Genomic DNA, 18,087 nt, shown 5'->3' with positions numbered 1-18,087 from the left:
CATATATATGATAATTAATGATTATGAATTTATACATATTTGATAACAATTTTTGTATCTTTTTTAATTTTATATTATTAAAATAAATTAAACAATCACATTAAACATTTAATATAAAAAATTTAGATTTTTTCTTATATGTTATATTTAGAATTTTAAAACGACTATATTACTAAAAATGGTAAAAGTTTCACATTGAAATTTTGTAATCAATGGTTTAATTGTTTTTATTCAAGTAAAATAAAAATGATTATAAAGTATCATTAAAAGATATTCATATCATTTAAATTAAGTTATATACTATATAAATATATAAATTTATTAATTTCAAAATTTGTAGTGAAAATTTATTGAGATTTTAATATTTTAATTTTAAAATTCGTATTGGAACAATTCACATTAAAGTTTTGGGATTAACGGTTTAAATTTTTATTACAGAAAATATACAAATGTTAATAAAATCATATTAGTAGAAAGTGTCAATAATAAATATATATTAAAATATACTATATATATTTATGTCAATATCACAAACATTTAATTATATACCATATAAAATAAATAAAATTATTATTTTGATTTATTTACTAAAAACATGATTGTAAATTAACAAAAGGTATTGGTTTTTTGATCCTCACAATCCCAAAAATACACTTTTTAAATAATTTAGTTTTGATATTTATTTCAAAAAAGCTTTTAAAGAAATATCATGAAAAGATTCCAATCAACTTCTTTTGAGTTTGTTCGAAGAATGAGAGATTTGATTATTTGTCTAATATTTGTTTTTCCATAACCCAATACAGCTATTATAATTTTTCCGAACAAAAATTATGATCTTAGTACGTTGGGGTTTGATTATAATCTGAACCGAACTATGATTCGAAGATATCCAAAATTAGTTTAATATGTTAATGTTTTTTATATGTCAAAGTAATTTAGTTTTTTTATATTATTTAAATATTTTTGTAGTTTGTTTTATTTATTTTTTAAATATATTTTAATTATTTTATATAGTTTAAATAGTTTTAATTAGATTTATGAATACTTTAAATATTTTGCCATTTTTGTCAATTTTTGAGGTTTAAAAAATATATTTTGGGACAATTTCGGATATTGGTTGTAATTCGATCTAGACCGAATCCGGAAGAAACTGAACCGAATCTGATAATTAGTAAAATCCGAACTTAAGAGCATAATACCAAAAATTTAAAAATCCAAACCAGTTGAACCAAAATCGACGGACCTCATAACTCTTAGGTATATGATATATTTAATAGACCAACATTTGTTTTCATCATTTTATATCGATAAAGATTATAGTGATACAAAATATTAAAACCGAACAAATATTAGTATAAAAACTCACTCCGCGCATATACGCGGGTTATCATCTAGTTTTACTAGTATTAGAACTAATTTTATCTATATATTATAGAACTCTATATTATATTATCTTTTGGTTGTTTGGTAATGCCGTATGGAGGAGTGTCAAAATAATTACCACCATTATTCTACATGTAAGAAAGTAGAGGTAAATATGGTTATACGATTAAAAAGTCTTAATTACTATTGCATATGTATAAATATTTATTAAGGCCTGGATCAATAAGCAACATAGGCCCAAAAACAAAACAAACCCGACCCAAACACCACGTATTTGCTCTTATCCGGTTATCCCAACCGAATATTTTTTCCCGGAAAAAGGAAAAAAAAAAAAAAAAAAAAAAAACTGCGCGGAGCGAGCGGCTTCAGGTTTCTTCTCTAATCTCTTTATCCGTTTGACTCTTCATTAAATTCAAATCCGAGAACGGAAAGAAACAATAGCGATGGGGTCGGGTGCATCGAAGAATACCGAAGAAGAGGACGATTGTTCCAATGGCGGAGGAGGAGGAGGTCAGCTCTACGTTTCACTCAAAATGGAGAGCTCTAAGGTTCAAGGCGAGCTTACTCCTCACGTCTACGGCTCTGTTCCTGTGATCGGCTCTTGGGATCCTTCCAAAGCTGTGAGCATCGGTTGACTTTGTAATTTATTTCTTCCGATTCATCAATCTGTAATTTGATTGCGTTTCTCCTTTTGTTGATAGCTTCCGCTGCTACGCGAATCCGCGTCGATCTCGGAGCTGAGCTTCGTTGTTCCTCCTGATCACGGTATTGTTATATTTTTAGTATGTGAGTTGACTGAGGACTTGATTAGGCGATCGTTGATGCCAATGTTATGGATCTAAGGCTCTTTTTTTTTGGTTTAATGTGTAGAGACTTTGGATTTCAAGTTTTTGTTGAAGCCAAAGTACAGAGACACGCCTTGCATAGTTGAGGAAGGTCAGAATAGGCTTCTCACTGGCGGTTCGTTGCAAGGAGATGCTAGGGTAGCTCTTTTTAAGCTGGAAGGTGATGTGATTCTTGAATTCCGAGTGTTCATCAATGCTGACAGAGTTTCACCATTTGATCTTGCTGCTAGTTGGCGAGCTTATAGGGAGAACTTCCAGCCTTCTACAGTTCGTGGTATCCCTGATGTCAGTATAAATCCTGATTCAACAGTTGTCGAGGTAGTTTATCCTTTACAAGTTCCATGGAGATAAGCTCGAAATGAATACTTTTTTTTTTTGACAGAATTGTCCTTCAGAAAGTTTGGAGCTTGATCTTGAGCATTATGAAGTTCCTGCTCCTGCACCTTCTGCGCACTCGTCTCTTGTTTATGCGGCTGACAATGCTGAGAATCCACGATCTCTTTCAGCTTCTGGTTCGTTTGTTAACGACAGTACCCCAAAGGCAGCATCCAACAGTCCTAAAGACTCTGGTGTTAGCGCTGATGGCTCACCATCTACAAAGGTTCTTCATTTTGATTAGTAGCATGGTAGATGTATATGCATTAGTTAGTGGTCATCCTAATATTGGCATACATTTTACCCATAGGAAATGAAGGTCATTGTTCCCGATTCCTCGGATACTTATTCAGCCTCAGAAGTACTCTCACCTTTTCAGCAGAAGGATGGTCAAAGGGGACTCTTTGTTGATCGTGGTGTTGGCTCCCCTAGGCTGGCCAAGTCTGTTAGCGCAAGCTCCTTTTCGGTTGACCTCAAAGTTGATGCGCAAACCAAGGTTTGGCATGAGATAGTTTCTATTTCCAATGGGATTATCTTTAATTTAAGATCTTTTGACGTAGTTTCACTATTTCTCGTTTAAATTGTTAGAATTCAATGCCAGCCGCCGCAGGAGCTGTTGCTGCAGCAGCGGTTGCTGATCAAATGCTTGGACCGAAAGAAGATAGTCACCTAGCAATCGTTCTGGTAATTTTTCCATATAGGCGCTGTTCATAGTTGTTTGACATATTAACTTGAATGAAAAAATAGAGACTGAAGTTCTGGTTCACACTATTCCCATCATATTGTATTAGGTAGGCTTGCCAGCTCGAGGAAAGACTTTTACTGCAGCAAAGTTGACAAGATATCTACGCTGGTTGGGGCACGATACTAAACATTTTAATGTTGGAAAGGTTTGCAAATTTGTTTTTCGTTTTTCTACGTATTGTGTAACTAGCAACACTTGTGGAAAATATTGACTCAATCATTCTCCATTTCTTTACAGTACCGACGGCTAAAACATGGAGTTAACGTGGTAAGCTAGATTATTAAATTGGATAAGTATCTGCCCTCTATTTTGGATATTTCTGATGGACAACGAATGAGCTTTCTGTAGGCTGCTGATTTCTTTCGAGGGGACAATCCAGAAGGTGTAGAGGCACGAACAGAGGTAGGTGGTATTTTGAATTGCTTAGTAAAGCCAGTTTGCAACTGTCTCTTCTAATTTGTGCGTCTAAATTCATCATGGTTATGGTACTCTCAACTTAATTTGTTATATTGGAAGATGTTTGATTCAGTGATCAGTTTTAACACCATTTATCTTCTTCTTTGCACTTAGTTTTAATATATCACATGCTACTAGGTAGCAGCACTTGCAATGGAGGACATGATCGGTTGGATGCAGGATGGTGGTCAAGTAAGTAGTTTTCAGTTAGATGTTTTTCCTGGTTTCTTATATATTCCATTCTAAATAGTTTTCATCTATAGGTCGGAATCTTTGATGCAACTAATAGCACACGAGTTCGCCGGAATATGCTGATGAAAATGGGTGAAGGAAAGTGTAAGGTACTAAAGCTTCGAAATACTGTGATGTAGATTCTTGTGTAACTGCAACGTAACTGATTTACCTTTTGACTCTTGTGTAGATTATTTTTCTGGAAACACTATGCAATGATGAACGCATTATTGAAAGAAACATACGTCTTAAAATCCAGCAAAGTCCTGATTATGCAGAAGGGTACGATGCCTCTTTCAGAAACTTATTTTCTCTTCCTAGTCGACTTTTTTTTACCTGTCAGCTAAATCCGTATGCTTTTCCGCAGGACGGATTTTGAAGCTGGAGTGAGAGACTTTAGAGACCGTTTGGCCAATTATGAGAAGGTCGGTATGCAAATCTGCAGCTTCCAGACGTTTCCTAATTACTTTGAGAAAGCATAGTTGACTAAGTTGTGGACTTGGGGTTGGATTCAAATGTTGGTTTTATTGTTTTTATACCAGGTTTATGAGCCTGTTGAAGAAGGTTCTTACATAAAAATGATTGATATGGTCAGCGGTAATGGTGGACAGATACAAGTATGTTTTATATATGTGATTGATGAAGAAATGTGCCACTGATGGCATTTCATACTTATCTCGGTAGGATACCGATACTCTATATTTTTTACTACTCCTGACTGTTAATCTACTCTTTTTGCAGGTGAATAATATAAGTGGTTACCTTCCTGGAAGAATTGTATTTTTCTTGGTATGAATTAGCGATGTCTCTTGCGCATTTTTAATTGAAATGCCTTTAGCCTTTTTGTAATATGCATACAAGTTATATACTTGCAAGTGTGATTTATATCATCATCAACATTCATTGGCTTATTCAGTAAGAATAAGTTAAGTGATCACGAGATCATTGTTTTCTTTTTTGAAGAAGCTAATATTTTCTTACCTTTAATTAGGTGAACACGCATCTTACTCCACGACCAATACTACTCACTCGGCATGGAGAAAGTATGGATAATGTTAGAGGCCGAACTGGGGGAGATAGTGTTATAAGGTATGTTTTTACTCAGCCACCTCCAAATTTCTAAAATTTCTAAGCATGGAATTTATATTTCTTGTTTAAAATGTGAAATTGATAACCTTTGTCAACTTTGAAACGCAGTGAATCTGGAAAAATTTATGCAAAGAAACTCGCTAACTTTGTCGAAAAGCGACTCAAAAATGAAAAGGCTGCTTCGGTAAGTATTCCAGACTATTACACCATGTTTGAATTTTGATGTATCTGCAAATGTGTCAAAGAAAGCTTGTTGCTTTGCTTGCGTACCAGTGAATGCTTACGTAAAATTTGTGCAACCTCTAAGTCAGTCTATCAATTCTTAAAATCCGGAAATTAGTATTGAGAATAAATATCGGTCATTTGGATATGGACAACGAGATTTGGTTTTCCTACACCAACCTAGGCATGGAACCATCCTTGAAACCTCTTTTTGCCACACAAGTCCACAAAGGATCAAGCAGTTCCATACTTGGTTAATTTGAAATCATAAAGCTCTTGATAATACAGTAATAATGATCCACCGACGTTGTCTATTTCAGATTTGGACCAGTACACTTCAGAGAACAATCTTAACAGCAGGTTCCATAGTTGGATTTCCTAAGGTTGATGTTTACTAACTGCCAAAATATCTTCCGACTCTTGATGTCTTGTAAGTTTTAACTATATGCTGATGCAAAATAATATTTTTCTCCTATTTTCATTTTTAGGTACAATGGCGTGCCCTGGACGAGATTAATTCTGGAGTTTGCGATGGAATGACATATGAAGAGATAAAGAAGATAATGCCAGAAGAGTTCGAGTAAGTGACTTGGTAGAATCTGTATATTTGAAAAAACTTCATCAGTTCTGATATCCAAGAGGTTTTGAAGAAGGGCACATAAATTTATGCTAGGGGTGCTATGCTTGTAACTAGATAGAAGTAGTTCATAGTTATGTTCACCATAAAGCCAATAAAATAGGTTGCAAATCTGAAGAAACCAACTTAAATCCCATATTGCATATTCTACTGCATATCGGAGTTGTATGGTACAGGTTTATCAATCCTGAAACGGGCACTTCAGCTTTCAGACTTCTCTAGCTCATACTGTGGTGGTGCATATGACTGCAGATCTCGGAGAAAAGACAAATTGCGATACAGATACCCTCGTGGAGAGTCCTACCTTGATGTAATTCAACGGTATGTTTGTCTCTTCTTCTTCTACGTTCAGTCATAAACCAAACCTCAAGTAGACAATGTTTCTTTGACAATGTAGGCTTGAACCTGTGATCATTGAGTTAGAACGACAAAGAGCTCCTGTCGTCGTGATAGCTCACCAGGTTATAGTCCAAACTCTGTTTATAGTTTAGTGTCTAAAACCATTGGCTCTGGTTTTTGAAATTTTTTGTCGACAATCCACTTGATCACGTTGAACTATCTGACTTATCAATGAGTTCGCCTTACAATTGTGTTGGTTTTATACGCAGGCCGTTCTGAGGGCCTTATATGCATATTTTGCGGACCGTCCCCTCAAAGAAATACCCCAGATCGAGGTATAGTCTGAAATATGAGATTGTATGATAAAACCATTCGAGTGATGGATAAGATTTTAGATAGCTTATACGGACACATAACAATAACACGGCATTGACATCTATGAATGTATTCAACAGATGCCACTTCACACTATCATAGAGATACAAATGGGAGTTTCTGGTGTGCAAGAGAAACGCTACAAGCTCATGGACTGAAAGTAATAACCACAATTGCGTCGGATCTCAACCACAACTCTCGTCCCAAAGTTTTTAAAGTTTTACTTACTCTGTGAATTAGAAGATTTGCAGACATCACTGGGCTGTATGTTGGCCTCCCAGTTCTTGATTTTATCCATCAAATAGTTTTTATTTACACTCACAAATGTCTTGTAATTTCAACATGTTATGTACTCTTCATAATAACTAACTTCTATACAATAAGACCCCACTGGAATTACTATAATCACAAGTAGGGGTGGGCAAAAAAACAAGCAAATCAAACCGATCTAGTCGAACCCAAATTGAACCTAAATTGACCCAAACCAAATATGTGTAAACCCTTTGGTAAAAGATTTTATTAAATTAAACTTAATATGTTCAATATAAAACTGACCAAAACAAAAGTGTTTCTTTAATTTGATTAACTAAATATATTAATAATATTAAAATTTAATATATTTAACCATTTAACCTAAACTATAATTTTAAACATTTTACTTCTAAATGAATAGAAGAAGAGAAATTCTCTAGGATATATTTAAAAAAGTTTTTGTCACAAATATAAACATTAAAAATAAAAATGACCAAAATAGACTTAAATGTTTTATCAAACGAAGTAAATATACACTTATATTCATATGGTTAATTAATCTAGACATCATGATTTATAGTTAAGGGGTGAGGTTTATGGTTTAAGGTTTAGGGTTTAGAATTTAGGGTTTATAGTTTAGAGTTGAGGAGTTGGGGTTTGGGGATAGATTAAAATTTTAAAAATTTTTTTTAAAAAAAATAAATTTTCAAAATAAAAAATGTTATTTTGGTCATTTTAGTTTTTGAGATCTATTTTTGTGAAAAAAACTTAAAAAATATCTATTTGTGAGAATTTGCCCATAGAAAAAACACAAGTAAAAATAAAATAAAAGAATATGAATTTCATACATTAAAATCAAAATCGAAAAAATTACCTATAATATTTATATTAAGTTTAAAGGTAATAATATAGATTATTGGATTACATCTTTTACGTTTTATTATGATGTTTGTCTTTACGAAGAAAATAATGATTCAATGTTAAATGATAATGTGTTTTATGTTCTTATAAATTATAATTTTGTAATTGAATTAGAACAAACCTAAAAATCAACTCAACTGAACTTAACAAACACAAACAAAACCAAATTAAACCTAACTAAACTGAACTAAAACCGAACCAAATACAAACCAATCGAACTGCTTTCAGTTGACTTTGGTTAAAATTTTCATTGATCCAAATTATAAACCAAACTGAACCGAATCTAAACCAAATCAGAACTTAAACTGAAATGTTCACCTCTACTTACTAGTGTATGTTTGTAAAATGGTTAAAAGCTTGGGGAATATAAGTGGAATAAACTACCATTGTTGATAAGAAAAAAAATTAAAATGATCAGGTTACCATTTTAAGTAAAAAATGTCCATATGTACATGGTTCTGTTGGGTTCGAACCCGCGACATTCGGCTCATAAGACCTACAAACTAACCAACTGAGCTACAAGACCACGTTCTAAAAAAATTTAGGAAATTTATATCATGGGAGGATATGTATAATGTATTTATATCTTTATATGTGTTTTCACTTGATCAATTACTTACTTATACTAAGAATAAATTTTATAAAATTATTTAAAAGCTTATTGTATTAAGGAAACTATTAGCTGAAAAAAATGAAAATATTATTTCCTCTGGTCGATTATAAATGCATTATTTTTTTGATTAGCTATTTTTCATAACTTTTAGCAAATTAAAATTCAGTAAACGTAATTAATGTTTTTGAAGTTTACAATTTATCATTATAACATCCGTCGAAAATGTAAAATATGGATCTTTCAGAAACAATTTTTTTCTAAAACATGGATTATTATGAAACAGAGGGAGCATAAGATAGACTTTTTAAATTATATGCATATTTTTGATTGTTAGTGTAGAGCTCCAATCACAAATCAACAAAAAAAAACCTAAACTAAAGAAGTTTTTCAATCTCTTATTTTCCTCTATGATTAATTCTGTCAAAACATGGATTCTTTTGATTCCGGCGGCCGTTGAATTTTTTTCGCACACAGCAAAAACTCAAGTACCACCAAAAAAAAAAGCACACACTAGAACTCTCTGATTGTAATAATTGCTTCTTGTGTTTTTCGGATTACGATAATTATCTTATTTCTCCTAATATTTGCATGGACTCACTAATCCACAAGATTTAGTTGTCTTTAAAATGGTAAACCTAGACCATCGTGTGGTCTATTTTATCTATTTTAATGTTACTATTGGAAACATGTTTCTTCGTTTTGTCTTCATGATATTCCAACTTCCATGATCAAATTGGATGATAGATAAGAGTCATAAGACACCCAAACGACTTTGTATTCTGTTTCATTTTTCATTTTTCATTTTCTTTTGATCACTTGTCTTGGAACTAGAATTTTTTTGTGTGCGGTTGTTAAACCTTACATGTCCTGCTCTTGTTTAAACAAATCTATTAGTTTTAAAAAGTATAATTCCAATAATTGGTGAATTCAGTGGAATTTGAGTATTTATAGAGGAAAGAAATTATACCAGTAAATTAATGCAATAATATTTTACTAAATCACATTTCTGTGTCTCTTCTCCAGTTCTTCATTCAACACACAATACACCAAATCTTGCATTTGTGTTGAATAGTCATCTTCAATAGACAGTGACATATATATCATTATAGGTTTCATATAGAGTTATATGACCATGAGATTAACTTATATGATCAACACTCAATCATTATATATAGTGTGTATTATATATTATCATGTCTTCAAAAGTTCAAAATGTCCATTTTCATGTGTTTTTAAATATAGATATATTGCAAAGTTATGTTTTCCGAATTGAATTGAGGTTCATTTTCCAAATTGAATTGATTCATAACCGTTATATATCATTTATTGCAATGTTATGTTTTCTGAATTGAATTGAGGTTCTAACAAAATATGTTAACAAAAAATGGAATCAAGTTTTCAAAACGGACAGTTGTTATAGACATTGGAAAGACTGATAGTTTTGATAAGATCACCATCCACCAGGCAACAAAATGGGATTGAATAGTCGTTATAAAGATATTGATGTGTGTGGGTGGTGGGTCGTAAGCACCAACAACCAATAATTTGAATTTAATTTTATCATTCTATTCATATTTTTATTGTTTATAAACACATTGTAGGGGCTACATCATTGACTTCTATGGCATCTTAATTAAGTAATTATTTTAGTGCTAGACAATAAGCATCGGATCCTGATCGTCTTGCCCTTTTATTTTTTTCTTCATATATGGTTTTGAATTTTCCACAGTAGAATAAAAAGATGTGCAGTGGGGAAGAAACAGACAAATGGAATAAACAAACGCCATAATAGCTTCAATATTAGTTTACTAACTAGTTAAAATTTCAGATATTTTTTGGGGGAAAAACAGATTGAGTAAAATTAAAAATGAGGTGGATAATTTTTTTCCTCACTTTCTTTCTATAAAACCCTAGTTCAAAAAGAGCTGTATAAACAAACACATACTCTACCGTAATATTTTTCTCTCTTTCTTTCTCATAATAAAAATTTGTTCAAGAAGGGCTGTATAAACAAACACATATATTGATATGTAGTATCTCCAACTAAGAAATCCCTCTAAAATTGAATAACTCCATAATAAACTTGAATTTTACTTTTACCTTATATTATTTTAGAGTGGAAATAAAATAATAAAAAGATGCACTACTTCATTTATGAAGTAAGCCAATTTCTACTCTGTTATAAAATGGATAGTAAAATATGATTAAAATATTTTTATTTTAAATTCTATTTTGTGATAAAATATGGACTGAAATTGGAGATACTCAAACTTATAAGTGCATTGAATTAAAGGAAATCGCAAATATAAATGCAAGCATGGACAAAACGCCATATTGCAACAAAAAAAATCATGTAATTACGCTTTATAAGTCAAGCATATCTAAGTTTAATCATTATATCGTATATGTTTTAGGATTATTTTATATTTATATATGTTTTATGAAAGAAACTATTAAATGATTCTCGTTGGTGTACTATAATGAATGACTATCACTGTTTGGGAATTGAAACTATGTGGAAGACTAATCAAATTAACAATGGATATTTATGATAAATAACTTAATTGATATGTTAAACTAACTTGTAAAAGTCATGGCCTGCTATAGCCTATACACCGGCTGCTTAAATCGTAGGGTTAGGATAATTAAACGATTCCAGTTTTTGTTGATATAAAAAAAACTGATACTAGTTTGATAAAAAAAAAATACCAAATGCTGAGGAGAATAATATAATATAATATAATATAAACAACTAATACATGATATTTTCTTTCTTAAAAAAAAAACAAAATATGATATATCTTTGTATGATCACGATTTTTTTTTTTGTATCTCGACTTTGTGATTATATTCTTGCATGATCTAAAGAAAATTAAACCCTTTAACAAAAAAAAATGATCTAAAGAAAATTTTGCAATTTGTCCAACTCCAAAACTATTAGTCAAATCAAATACGGATGATTACTTTTCGATCATTTCAGCTAAAACTCGTATATACTGCGGATTTTTCCTGGATACTCGGGTTCAAATACCTATGGATTGGCTGTTTGCTTATTGGCTTCATATAATACAGAAAATATGAGTTTTCTCGAAGTCTTTTGTTCATATCTCTCATCAAAAAGGGCAATTCGATAATGTCTATCTAGCAAACTTCCCGCTAACCCAAGCGAGCATTCAAATATCTGTCCTACATTCATGCGTGAGGGTACTCCTAATGGGTTGAAGACCATATCCACGGGTCTCCCGTCTTGCAAATAAGGCATATCCTGTCTAGTGACCCCCGAGAGCCTAGATTATAAGTTTTTCAGCCAAATTTTTACCCATTGCATAATCTTGATATATAAAACAAATTGTTTTGAGATAAAAACAACGGAAACTACAATGTGTATATAAATGTCACGTCTTGACAATATGGGCATACCATGATATCGTGTATACGTTCAGAAGGACTGTACCTAATCTCTTATTGAGCTATTGGCTAAAGAAAACAAACAAGAATACAATGCGAAAATGTGTAGCCATAATTAATTATGCGCGTACCTAAAACTCATTGAAGCCATTAAAGAACAAAAAATGATTTACACTGAAAAACAAGGAAAAACACGTCTACATGCTAGTTTAACCTACTAAATGATACAAATAACCTGTTTACACATATTTAATAGTAGTAGTTCTTTTACTAAAGAAGATTCAAACAGAATGGCCTGTAAGAAAGCAAATGGCTCGATCATTCCTGTTCCGAAAAGCCCATGTATTTTGGCACCTGTAAAAAATATCGGTACAAGGTAACTGAGATGTCATGTAATGTGACTTCTCTATACTTGCATTAGGAAAAAGAATAGAGAAATGCAAGAATATTTTAAAACTTTCAAGCACACGCTTGTTCAAAAAAAAAAAAAAAAACTTTCAAGCACACGCACGTACGCATATGTGTAGTGCAGAGCGCGCGGGCCCAAACAGTTCTTATTTTTTCTATATTTGGATGGTGGAGACGTACTCGACTCTGAATTCTCAAACTTTTATGTTTGTCAGATTCCATATAAATAACCAGTATTTTTATTGATATCATCAACACGGTGGCCCATTCCTTCTTTTAATAAGTACACTGTAACATATATGCGTTTTGAACGAGCGAGGTTGGAAATGGCCGAGAGAAAAAATGAATCGTTAAAATGTCTAACTAAAATGTTTCAGAACAATATTTAAGCAAAAAAAAAAAAGAATTTCGGCACTATATACTTCCTCCATTTCAAAATAGATAATGTTTTAGGAAGTTTTTGATGTTTCAAAATAGATGATGTTTTCATATATCAATGCATTTTTTTCACTTTATCGAAAACTACGTAACCAATGATATTTTGTAATCTGTTTTGTGATTAGTTGAATAACTTTTAATTTGTATTTTAATGATATTTTTAAGATAAAAAAAGTTTTTTAATAGTTGTGCACAATTTTAAAACTTCATGTGTTTTGAAACGGATGGAGTATAAACTAAACAATTTTAAATTACAACATTCCGAGCTATCTTCCATACTTGACATTTCCTTATTGGCTTATAAATCTGATAACTATAGAAATAATTCCCCCTGATAATAGTGGTATCAATATAATTAAAAAGGTTATAAAGATTTAAGAATCGGCCCACACTCGACCTAAATAGAATAGTAAAAGTATCAAGTGGCTTGTGAGTAGGGCCATGGCCACGTGATTTAGTTTCTTGAATTTTCTGTATTTCCACTCTTCTTTCTTCATTCTCTACTTCTTTCAGAATTCACACCATTCAACCCAAAATGCAAAACTTTTCCTCATTTATGGTCATGAAAATTAAATAAATAAAACCCCAAAACCTAACAAGCCTTCACACTCTTTCTCTCATTTCTCTCTCTTTCTTTTAAAACACTAAATTCTCGATTCGCTTATATTCTCAAAAACCAAGGCTAAATAAAAACTTTCTCAAAAAAAAACAAAAAAAAACCCTAGTTTTGATGGAATCGACTGATTCGGGGTCACAACAACATGGAGGTGATCCGGGTCCGTCTTCCGTAACGCCCTATTCACCTCCGGCGACGCCCCCTAGCAGGTACGAGTCGCAGAAACGACGTGACTGGAACACGTTCTTGCAGTACCTCAAGAACCACAAGCCGCCTCTCGCGTTATCACGTTGTAGCGGAGCGCACGTGATCGAGTTCCTCAAGTACCTAGATCAGTTCGGTAAGACCAAAGTCCACGTGGCGACCTGTCCTTACTTCGGACATCAGCAGCCTCCCTCTCCTTGCGCTTGTCCTCTCAAGCAAGCCTGGGGATCTCTCGATGCTCTGATCGGACGGTTGAGAGCTGCGTACGAGGAGCACGGTGGGAGGCCTGATTCCAACCCGTTCGCCGCACGTGCGGTCAGGATTTACTTGAGAGAAGTCAGGGAAAGTCAAGCCAAGGCACGTGGGATTCCATACGAGAAGAAGAAACGGAAACGGGCACCAACTGTTACCACCGCTAGAATTGACGTTGCTCCGTCAAGACAAAGTGAAGGAGGTGGTGGTTGTAACGTCAGTGATCCGTCTGTCGCCGAAGCTGTACCGCCTTAAATTAAATTATTATATCATATTAATTAGTTTTCTTGCTATAGTAAGCATGTAACTCACACCTTCCGTACTATAATGTATTTTATTTTCTATATGAACTATTAAGAGTTTTCTTTTGTTAACCGAATTATTAAGATCTTGCTTTTGTGATCAATCAAACGGTATCATCTAAACAATCATGGAATTTAAATTAACGTGTGTTGAAGAGTTCAGGAATCAGCGAAGAATATTAATTACAGGAGTCGGATGGGGGTTTCTTTCAGTTTGCGTATGTATTTATATATTAAGTACGAAAGAGGTAAGTATACGTATACTGTATACACTATACAATGTCATGTCATATGCATCGGTATATGCATTTAAACGACTTAACATTTTCTGAAATAAATGTATAAGAGCATCTGCTGGCTAGCACCCCAAATGGGATGTTTTTTTTTTTTTTTTTTTTTTTTTTTTTTGTCTGATTATTAAAAAAAAAAATAAATCAATCGCGGACCGCCACGTGTCAGTGGAGTCCGGGAACAGTGGGAGCAACCGACGCTTACTGTGCTTGTTTAAGCGCTGCTGCTTAATTTTTTTTTTTTTTTTTTTAAATGGTTAAGCACCAGGGTAAACACCCCGATTAATGGTGGCCTAATACTCTCTTTTCCATTCAAATTTGTGTACAATATGCCAAATATATAACTTACTATCTCTAGTTATATCTTTTAGTCACATATTGGTTTACATTTTTATTTTGTATATATATACTCTCATGCATGAATAGCAGATATACATATGCGTTTTAAGATAAGTACACACGCACGTGTACGTAAATAACCTTGGAAATATGGTAAAAGTCACATGAATAGAACAAGATCGCGACTCGTGAGAGTTGAGACAGTGTTGTTTATCACGATATGTCCGACCAACATGAGGCTTCTTACTGTGTTCTAGTACGCGTCTTCCTTCCACACGTGTGTCTTTCAACCATATGCTTAAGTAAACAATCTATAGTGAAATAATCGGAGTAGGCTTCTTTTCTTGACGTCAGCAATGAAGGTAGTGTTTCGTTAACCATTACAAGACAGAATAGTTTCCGTGACCGTTAGCTTGAGATATTTATATAAAGGTCGCCTTAGCCAATATGGAACTTTAGCGATTGCATTACGACTCTATATATTTAAGGCAGTTTTTGCCCTAGATTTGTTATTAAAGATAAGTTAGACAGAACCTGTGGTCCTTGAAAATCATGATCTAAAATTGTTTTGTTCCTAATCAGCACATGATCTTTGATAAGGACGAGCCAACAGCCAGGCTATATTAGTTTTTTTTTTTGCTAACCGAGTATCCTGACCCCACCGTGTGGGGCAGACTAGAAGCCGAAGTGAGCATGGACCCGAAGGTCACCAGGTGGCTCACCCGAAGGTCTTCGGTCTCGGATGCTGCAGCCTATATGTAAATTCCGCAGTGGCCAAGGTTCGAACCCAGGGGCGGACACTCCAGCTGGAGCTCCTTTACCACTAGACCAAATCAACTTGGTTAAGCCATATTAGTTTACTCTATTATTAATTATGAATATATATCTGTAAGGTTAGTTACATTAATTACATTTCCTTTTGATCGGAGACGTCTAGAAGTCTAGAGCAAGCATTTATGGACCCATCATCAGGGCACCAGGCGGCTTAAAGAAACAACGAATAATTCAAAGGCATATGTTGAGGAAAACTCATCATCTTGACATGAGATGCAAAGACCGTGCCTCATATCTAGAGTCTACGCGACTTAAAAACGTGATATTTCAATAATTTTTCTATATATTTTTACAAAGTAAAGCACCTGTTTGAAAAATTCTACTCAAAACTTGCTTCTACATAGGGGATATATGCAGTGTATTTGTTATCCATCAATAGAATTGCTACGTGATTTTTTAAAATTAATTTACAAGCAATTTTATTATATTTTTACTGATAACGGAACTTTACAAATTAACAATTTGAAAAAGAAGTTCGTGTTAACCAGCAATGGTAATGAGACAAAACAATTTTGTTTTTGTTAACCGATTCAATGCATTAGTACACCTTCCAATAATTTCGTATAAAAACTCTACAAGCATAAAATTTTATAAATTATTATTGCATATGGTCAACGTCGAAGTGAGTAGTGGGTCACGGTCCTCACGTTACTATTCTATCTTAAATCATGATAGTCTGCTTTGCTAGTGATGGGTACCGGTGCATGAACAGTTTGGACCGAATCAGATGGTACCAGAGGAACCCAATATATAATTTAATTTCCATTTATTATCATCTCAAGACCAGAGTCGGTCACACAACCCAACAAACATACATTCTGATATATAAATCATTTTCATCATATCTCAGAATCTACACAGCTTATCAGGAGGGTATCATGCTACATAACACAACAGAAAGAGAAGTTATTTATAGCAAGCCTGTGACGTCGATGTACGACAACATAGAGGTTTTGATACGTTCCAACAAATCCCACATCGTATTGACTCCTTTCCAGCAAACCAGAGGGAAGCGATTCACTTTGAGAATGCCAATGGAAGAATATTTGGCACACGCGCCAGGCACTTCATTACCTTTGTAAGCCTTGCAGATGTAGCTTATGAAGTTTTCATAATCCTGCAGTGAACACATACTGAGGTAAGTTCAAAGCCAAGAAACATCCAAGCACAAACCCATACATATAAATGTTCCCTGTTTCTGAACTGCCATATGCCCATCTAATACACAGAACAAGAAGATTCCACATTTTGGTAACTGAAACATCCATTATCCATATCACATAAAGTAATATACTGATAGCCAAATCCACACTAATCTATGATACCCCTATAAAACATGTCTTTCTCATTAGCCTAGGTAACTAGAAATTACGTTCGACCATAACTCTCTGAGGAATTATAATGCGTGAAGATGATCCAATTCCCTAGGAGACACTAAATCCAAAGTGTTGCACAACCAAATTCCAAACTAGTCATAAGTCCGAATGAATGCTAAGTGAATATAGATAATCATTCATACAAAGAGAATAAGAGAGCGTGGATTAAAAAAAAGAAACATAGTAAACGAACCTCATAAAGTGGCTGACCATCCACGACTACCCATGGCACGTACTTATGAGGCGGCTCAAGTGCACTCGTTTCTGCAGCATACTGCAACTGAAGCTGCAGCAAGTGAAAAGAAGATTAGAAAAGAACGCATATATCTGTGAATCATAATGTAGAAGCTTCAAAACAAAACATATCTAACATGGAAGTGAGTCTATGAAAGTATAAAAACTGCTCAGAACATCATCATATGTTCTTTCCTCAACTAGAACAACACCATTGCAGAATCGTTATGTCTATAAACACAAGCCGAGGAACTAACCTTTTTTCCATGTCCACTGCTGAGGCAATCCGCAACAGGTTTTGAGTTCAGATTGAGCTTCTCATAACAAGTCTCCCACTTTTTGTACTTGTGCTCAATCACCAAACTCTCAACACAGTAGATGAACGGGAAATGATCCCTCTACAAACGAAAGCGTCACCATTTATCAAGAGAAGGTTGATGCTAAAAAAAGAGTAAAACTTTGTTTCAAATCTGAACTCAACAGTCAGATCTCATCATCCATCCCACTTACCAATTCAGGCCAAACATCAATCGCACAAGCTTCTACCGTGTCCAAGAAGCATTCATACGCACCGTGCTGCAAACAAATAGCAACAATATATTATAGAAAGAAAGCAAGAAAAGACCTGGCAAAGGACGGTGACATTATCGGAGCGGAGCTTGGAGTTGCCCCAGGGAGACAGATGAAGGTCCACGACTGATATGAGACCATCCTCAAAAAGCTTTGTGAGGTGGTTAACTATGAAGGAAGAACAGTACGGACAGAGAGATTCATAGTACAGGCCCAGCGAAACCTTTAATATCTGAACGAGTATTAATGGGCCTTTAATTTACATAACGGGCCTATAGTAAATCTAAAATGTATTCACAGCCCATTTATTAATTGTCTCCATCTTAAAATGCG

The 18,087-nt window shown here is 33.8% G+C and overlaps 3 protein-coding genes across 4 annotated transcripts; 2 read left to right on the top strand and 1 right to left on the bottom strand.

Annotated features, from left to right (window-relative positions):
* The first annotated feature begins 1,711 nt into the window (after nt 1–1,711).
* Nucleotides 1,712–7,102, top strand: LOC106295782 (6-phosphofructo-2-kinase/fructose-2,6-bisphosphatase-like). Of its 2 annotated transcripts, XM_013731762.1 has the most exons (23): nt 1,712–2,003; nt 2,085–2,148; nt 2,254–2,546; nt 2,611–2,829; nt 2,914–3,099; nt 3,192–3,287; nt 3,395–3,493; nt 3,586–3,615; nt 3,697–3,750; nt 3,943–3,996; nt 4,068–4,145; nt 4,226–4,317; nt 4,403–4,460; nt 4,578–4,652; nt 4,777–4,824; nt 5,027–5,124; nt 5,233–5,308; nt 5,667–5,729; nt 5,835–5,926; nt 6,236–6,304; nt 6,381–6,444; nt 6,592–6,657; nt 6,778–7,102. In XM_013731762.1, the coding sequence occupies exons 1-23, from the start codon at nt 1,827–1,829 to the stop codon at nt 6,853–6,855; spliced, it is 2,229 nt and encodes a 742-aa protein (XP_013587216.1). In that variant the 5' UTR covers nt 1,712–1,826; the 3' UTR covers nt 6,856–7,102. The 2 variants fall into 2 exon arrangements, with proteins under 2 accessions (XP_013587216.1, XP_013587217.1); XM_013731763.1 differs by lacking the exons at nt 1,712–2,003; nt 2,085–2,148 and having other exon boundaries at nt 2,274–2,366; nt 2,459–2,546.
* A 6,142-nt stretch (nt 7,103–13,244) lies between these two features.
* On the top strand, nt 13,245–14,191 carry LOC106292721 (protein LIGHT-DEPENDENT SHORT HYPOCOTYLS 6). Its single transcript, XM_013728365.1, has one exon. The coding sequence runs from the start codon at nt 13,468–13,470 to the stop codon at nt 14,062–14,064; it is 597 nt and encodes a 198-aa protein (XP_013583819.1). The 5' UTR covers nt 13,245–13,467; the 3' UTR covers nt 14,065–14,191.
* A 2,183-nt stretch (nt 14,192–16,374) lies between these two features.
* On the bottom strand, nt 16,375–18,076 carry LOC106344260 (gamma-interferon-inducible lysosomal thiol reductase). Its single transcript, XM_013783670.1, has 6 exons — nt 18,053–18,076; nt 17,810–17,986; nt 17,695–17,760; nt 17,442–17,582; nt 17,144–17,236; nt 16,375–16,691 (listed from the first exon to the last, which is right to left on the bottom strand). Exons 1-6 carry the CDS (start codon nt 18,074–18,076, stop codon nt 16,485–16,487), a joined length of 708 nt encoding a protein of 235 aa, XP_013639124.1. The 3' UTR covers nt 16,375–16,484.
* Between the last annotated feature and the right edge of the window lie 11 nt (nt 18,077–18,087).

The sequence above is a fragment of the Brassica oleracea genome, chromosome C5, assembly GCF_000695525.1.
Source record: "Brassica oleracea var. oleracea cultivar TO1000 chromosome C5, BOL, whole genome shotgun sequence".
In the NCBI taxonomy this organism is placed as follows: domain Eukaryota; kingdom Viridiplantae; phylum Streptophyta; class Magnoliopsida; order Brassicales; family Brassicaceae; genus Brassica; species Brassica oleracea.
This window is presented reverse-complemented; position numbering and strand designations above follow the sequence as displayed.

Coding starts and splice junctions, on each gene's coding strand:
- LOC106344260 (XM_013783670.1), bottom strand. CDS start 18,076: ATGGAGACAATTAATAAATGGGCT. Junction 17,987..18,052: donor AGACAATTAATAAATGGGCT/GTGAATACATTT, acceptor ATACTCGTTCAG/ATATTAAAGGTTTCGCTGGG. Junction 17,237..17,441: donor GCAGTGGACATGGAAAAAAG/GTTAGTTCCTCG, acceptor CACTTGCTGCAG/CTTCAGTTGCAGTATGCTGC.
- LOC106295782 (XM_013731762.1), top strand. CDS start 1,827: ATGGGGTCGGGTGCATCGAAGAATACCGAAGAAGAGGACGATTGTTCC. Junction 4,146..4,225: donor TGGGTGAAGGAAAGTGTAAG/GTACTAAAGCTT, acceptor ACTCTTGTGTAG/ATTATTTTTCTGGAAACACT. Junction 5,730..5,834: donor CCATAGTTGGATTTCCTAAG/GTTGATGTTTAC, acceptor TTTCATTTTTAG/GTACAATGGCGTGCCCTGGA.
- LOC106292721 (XM_013728365.1), top strand. CDS start 13,468: ATGGAATCGACTGATTCGGGGTCACAACAACATGGAGGTGATCCGGGT.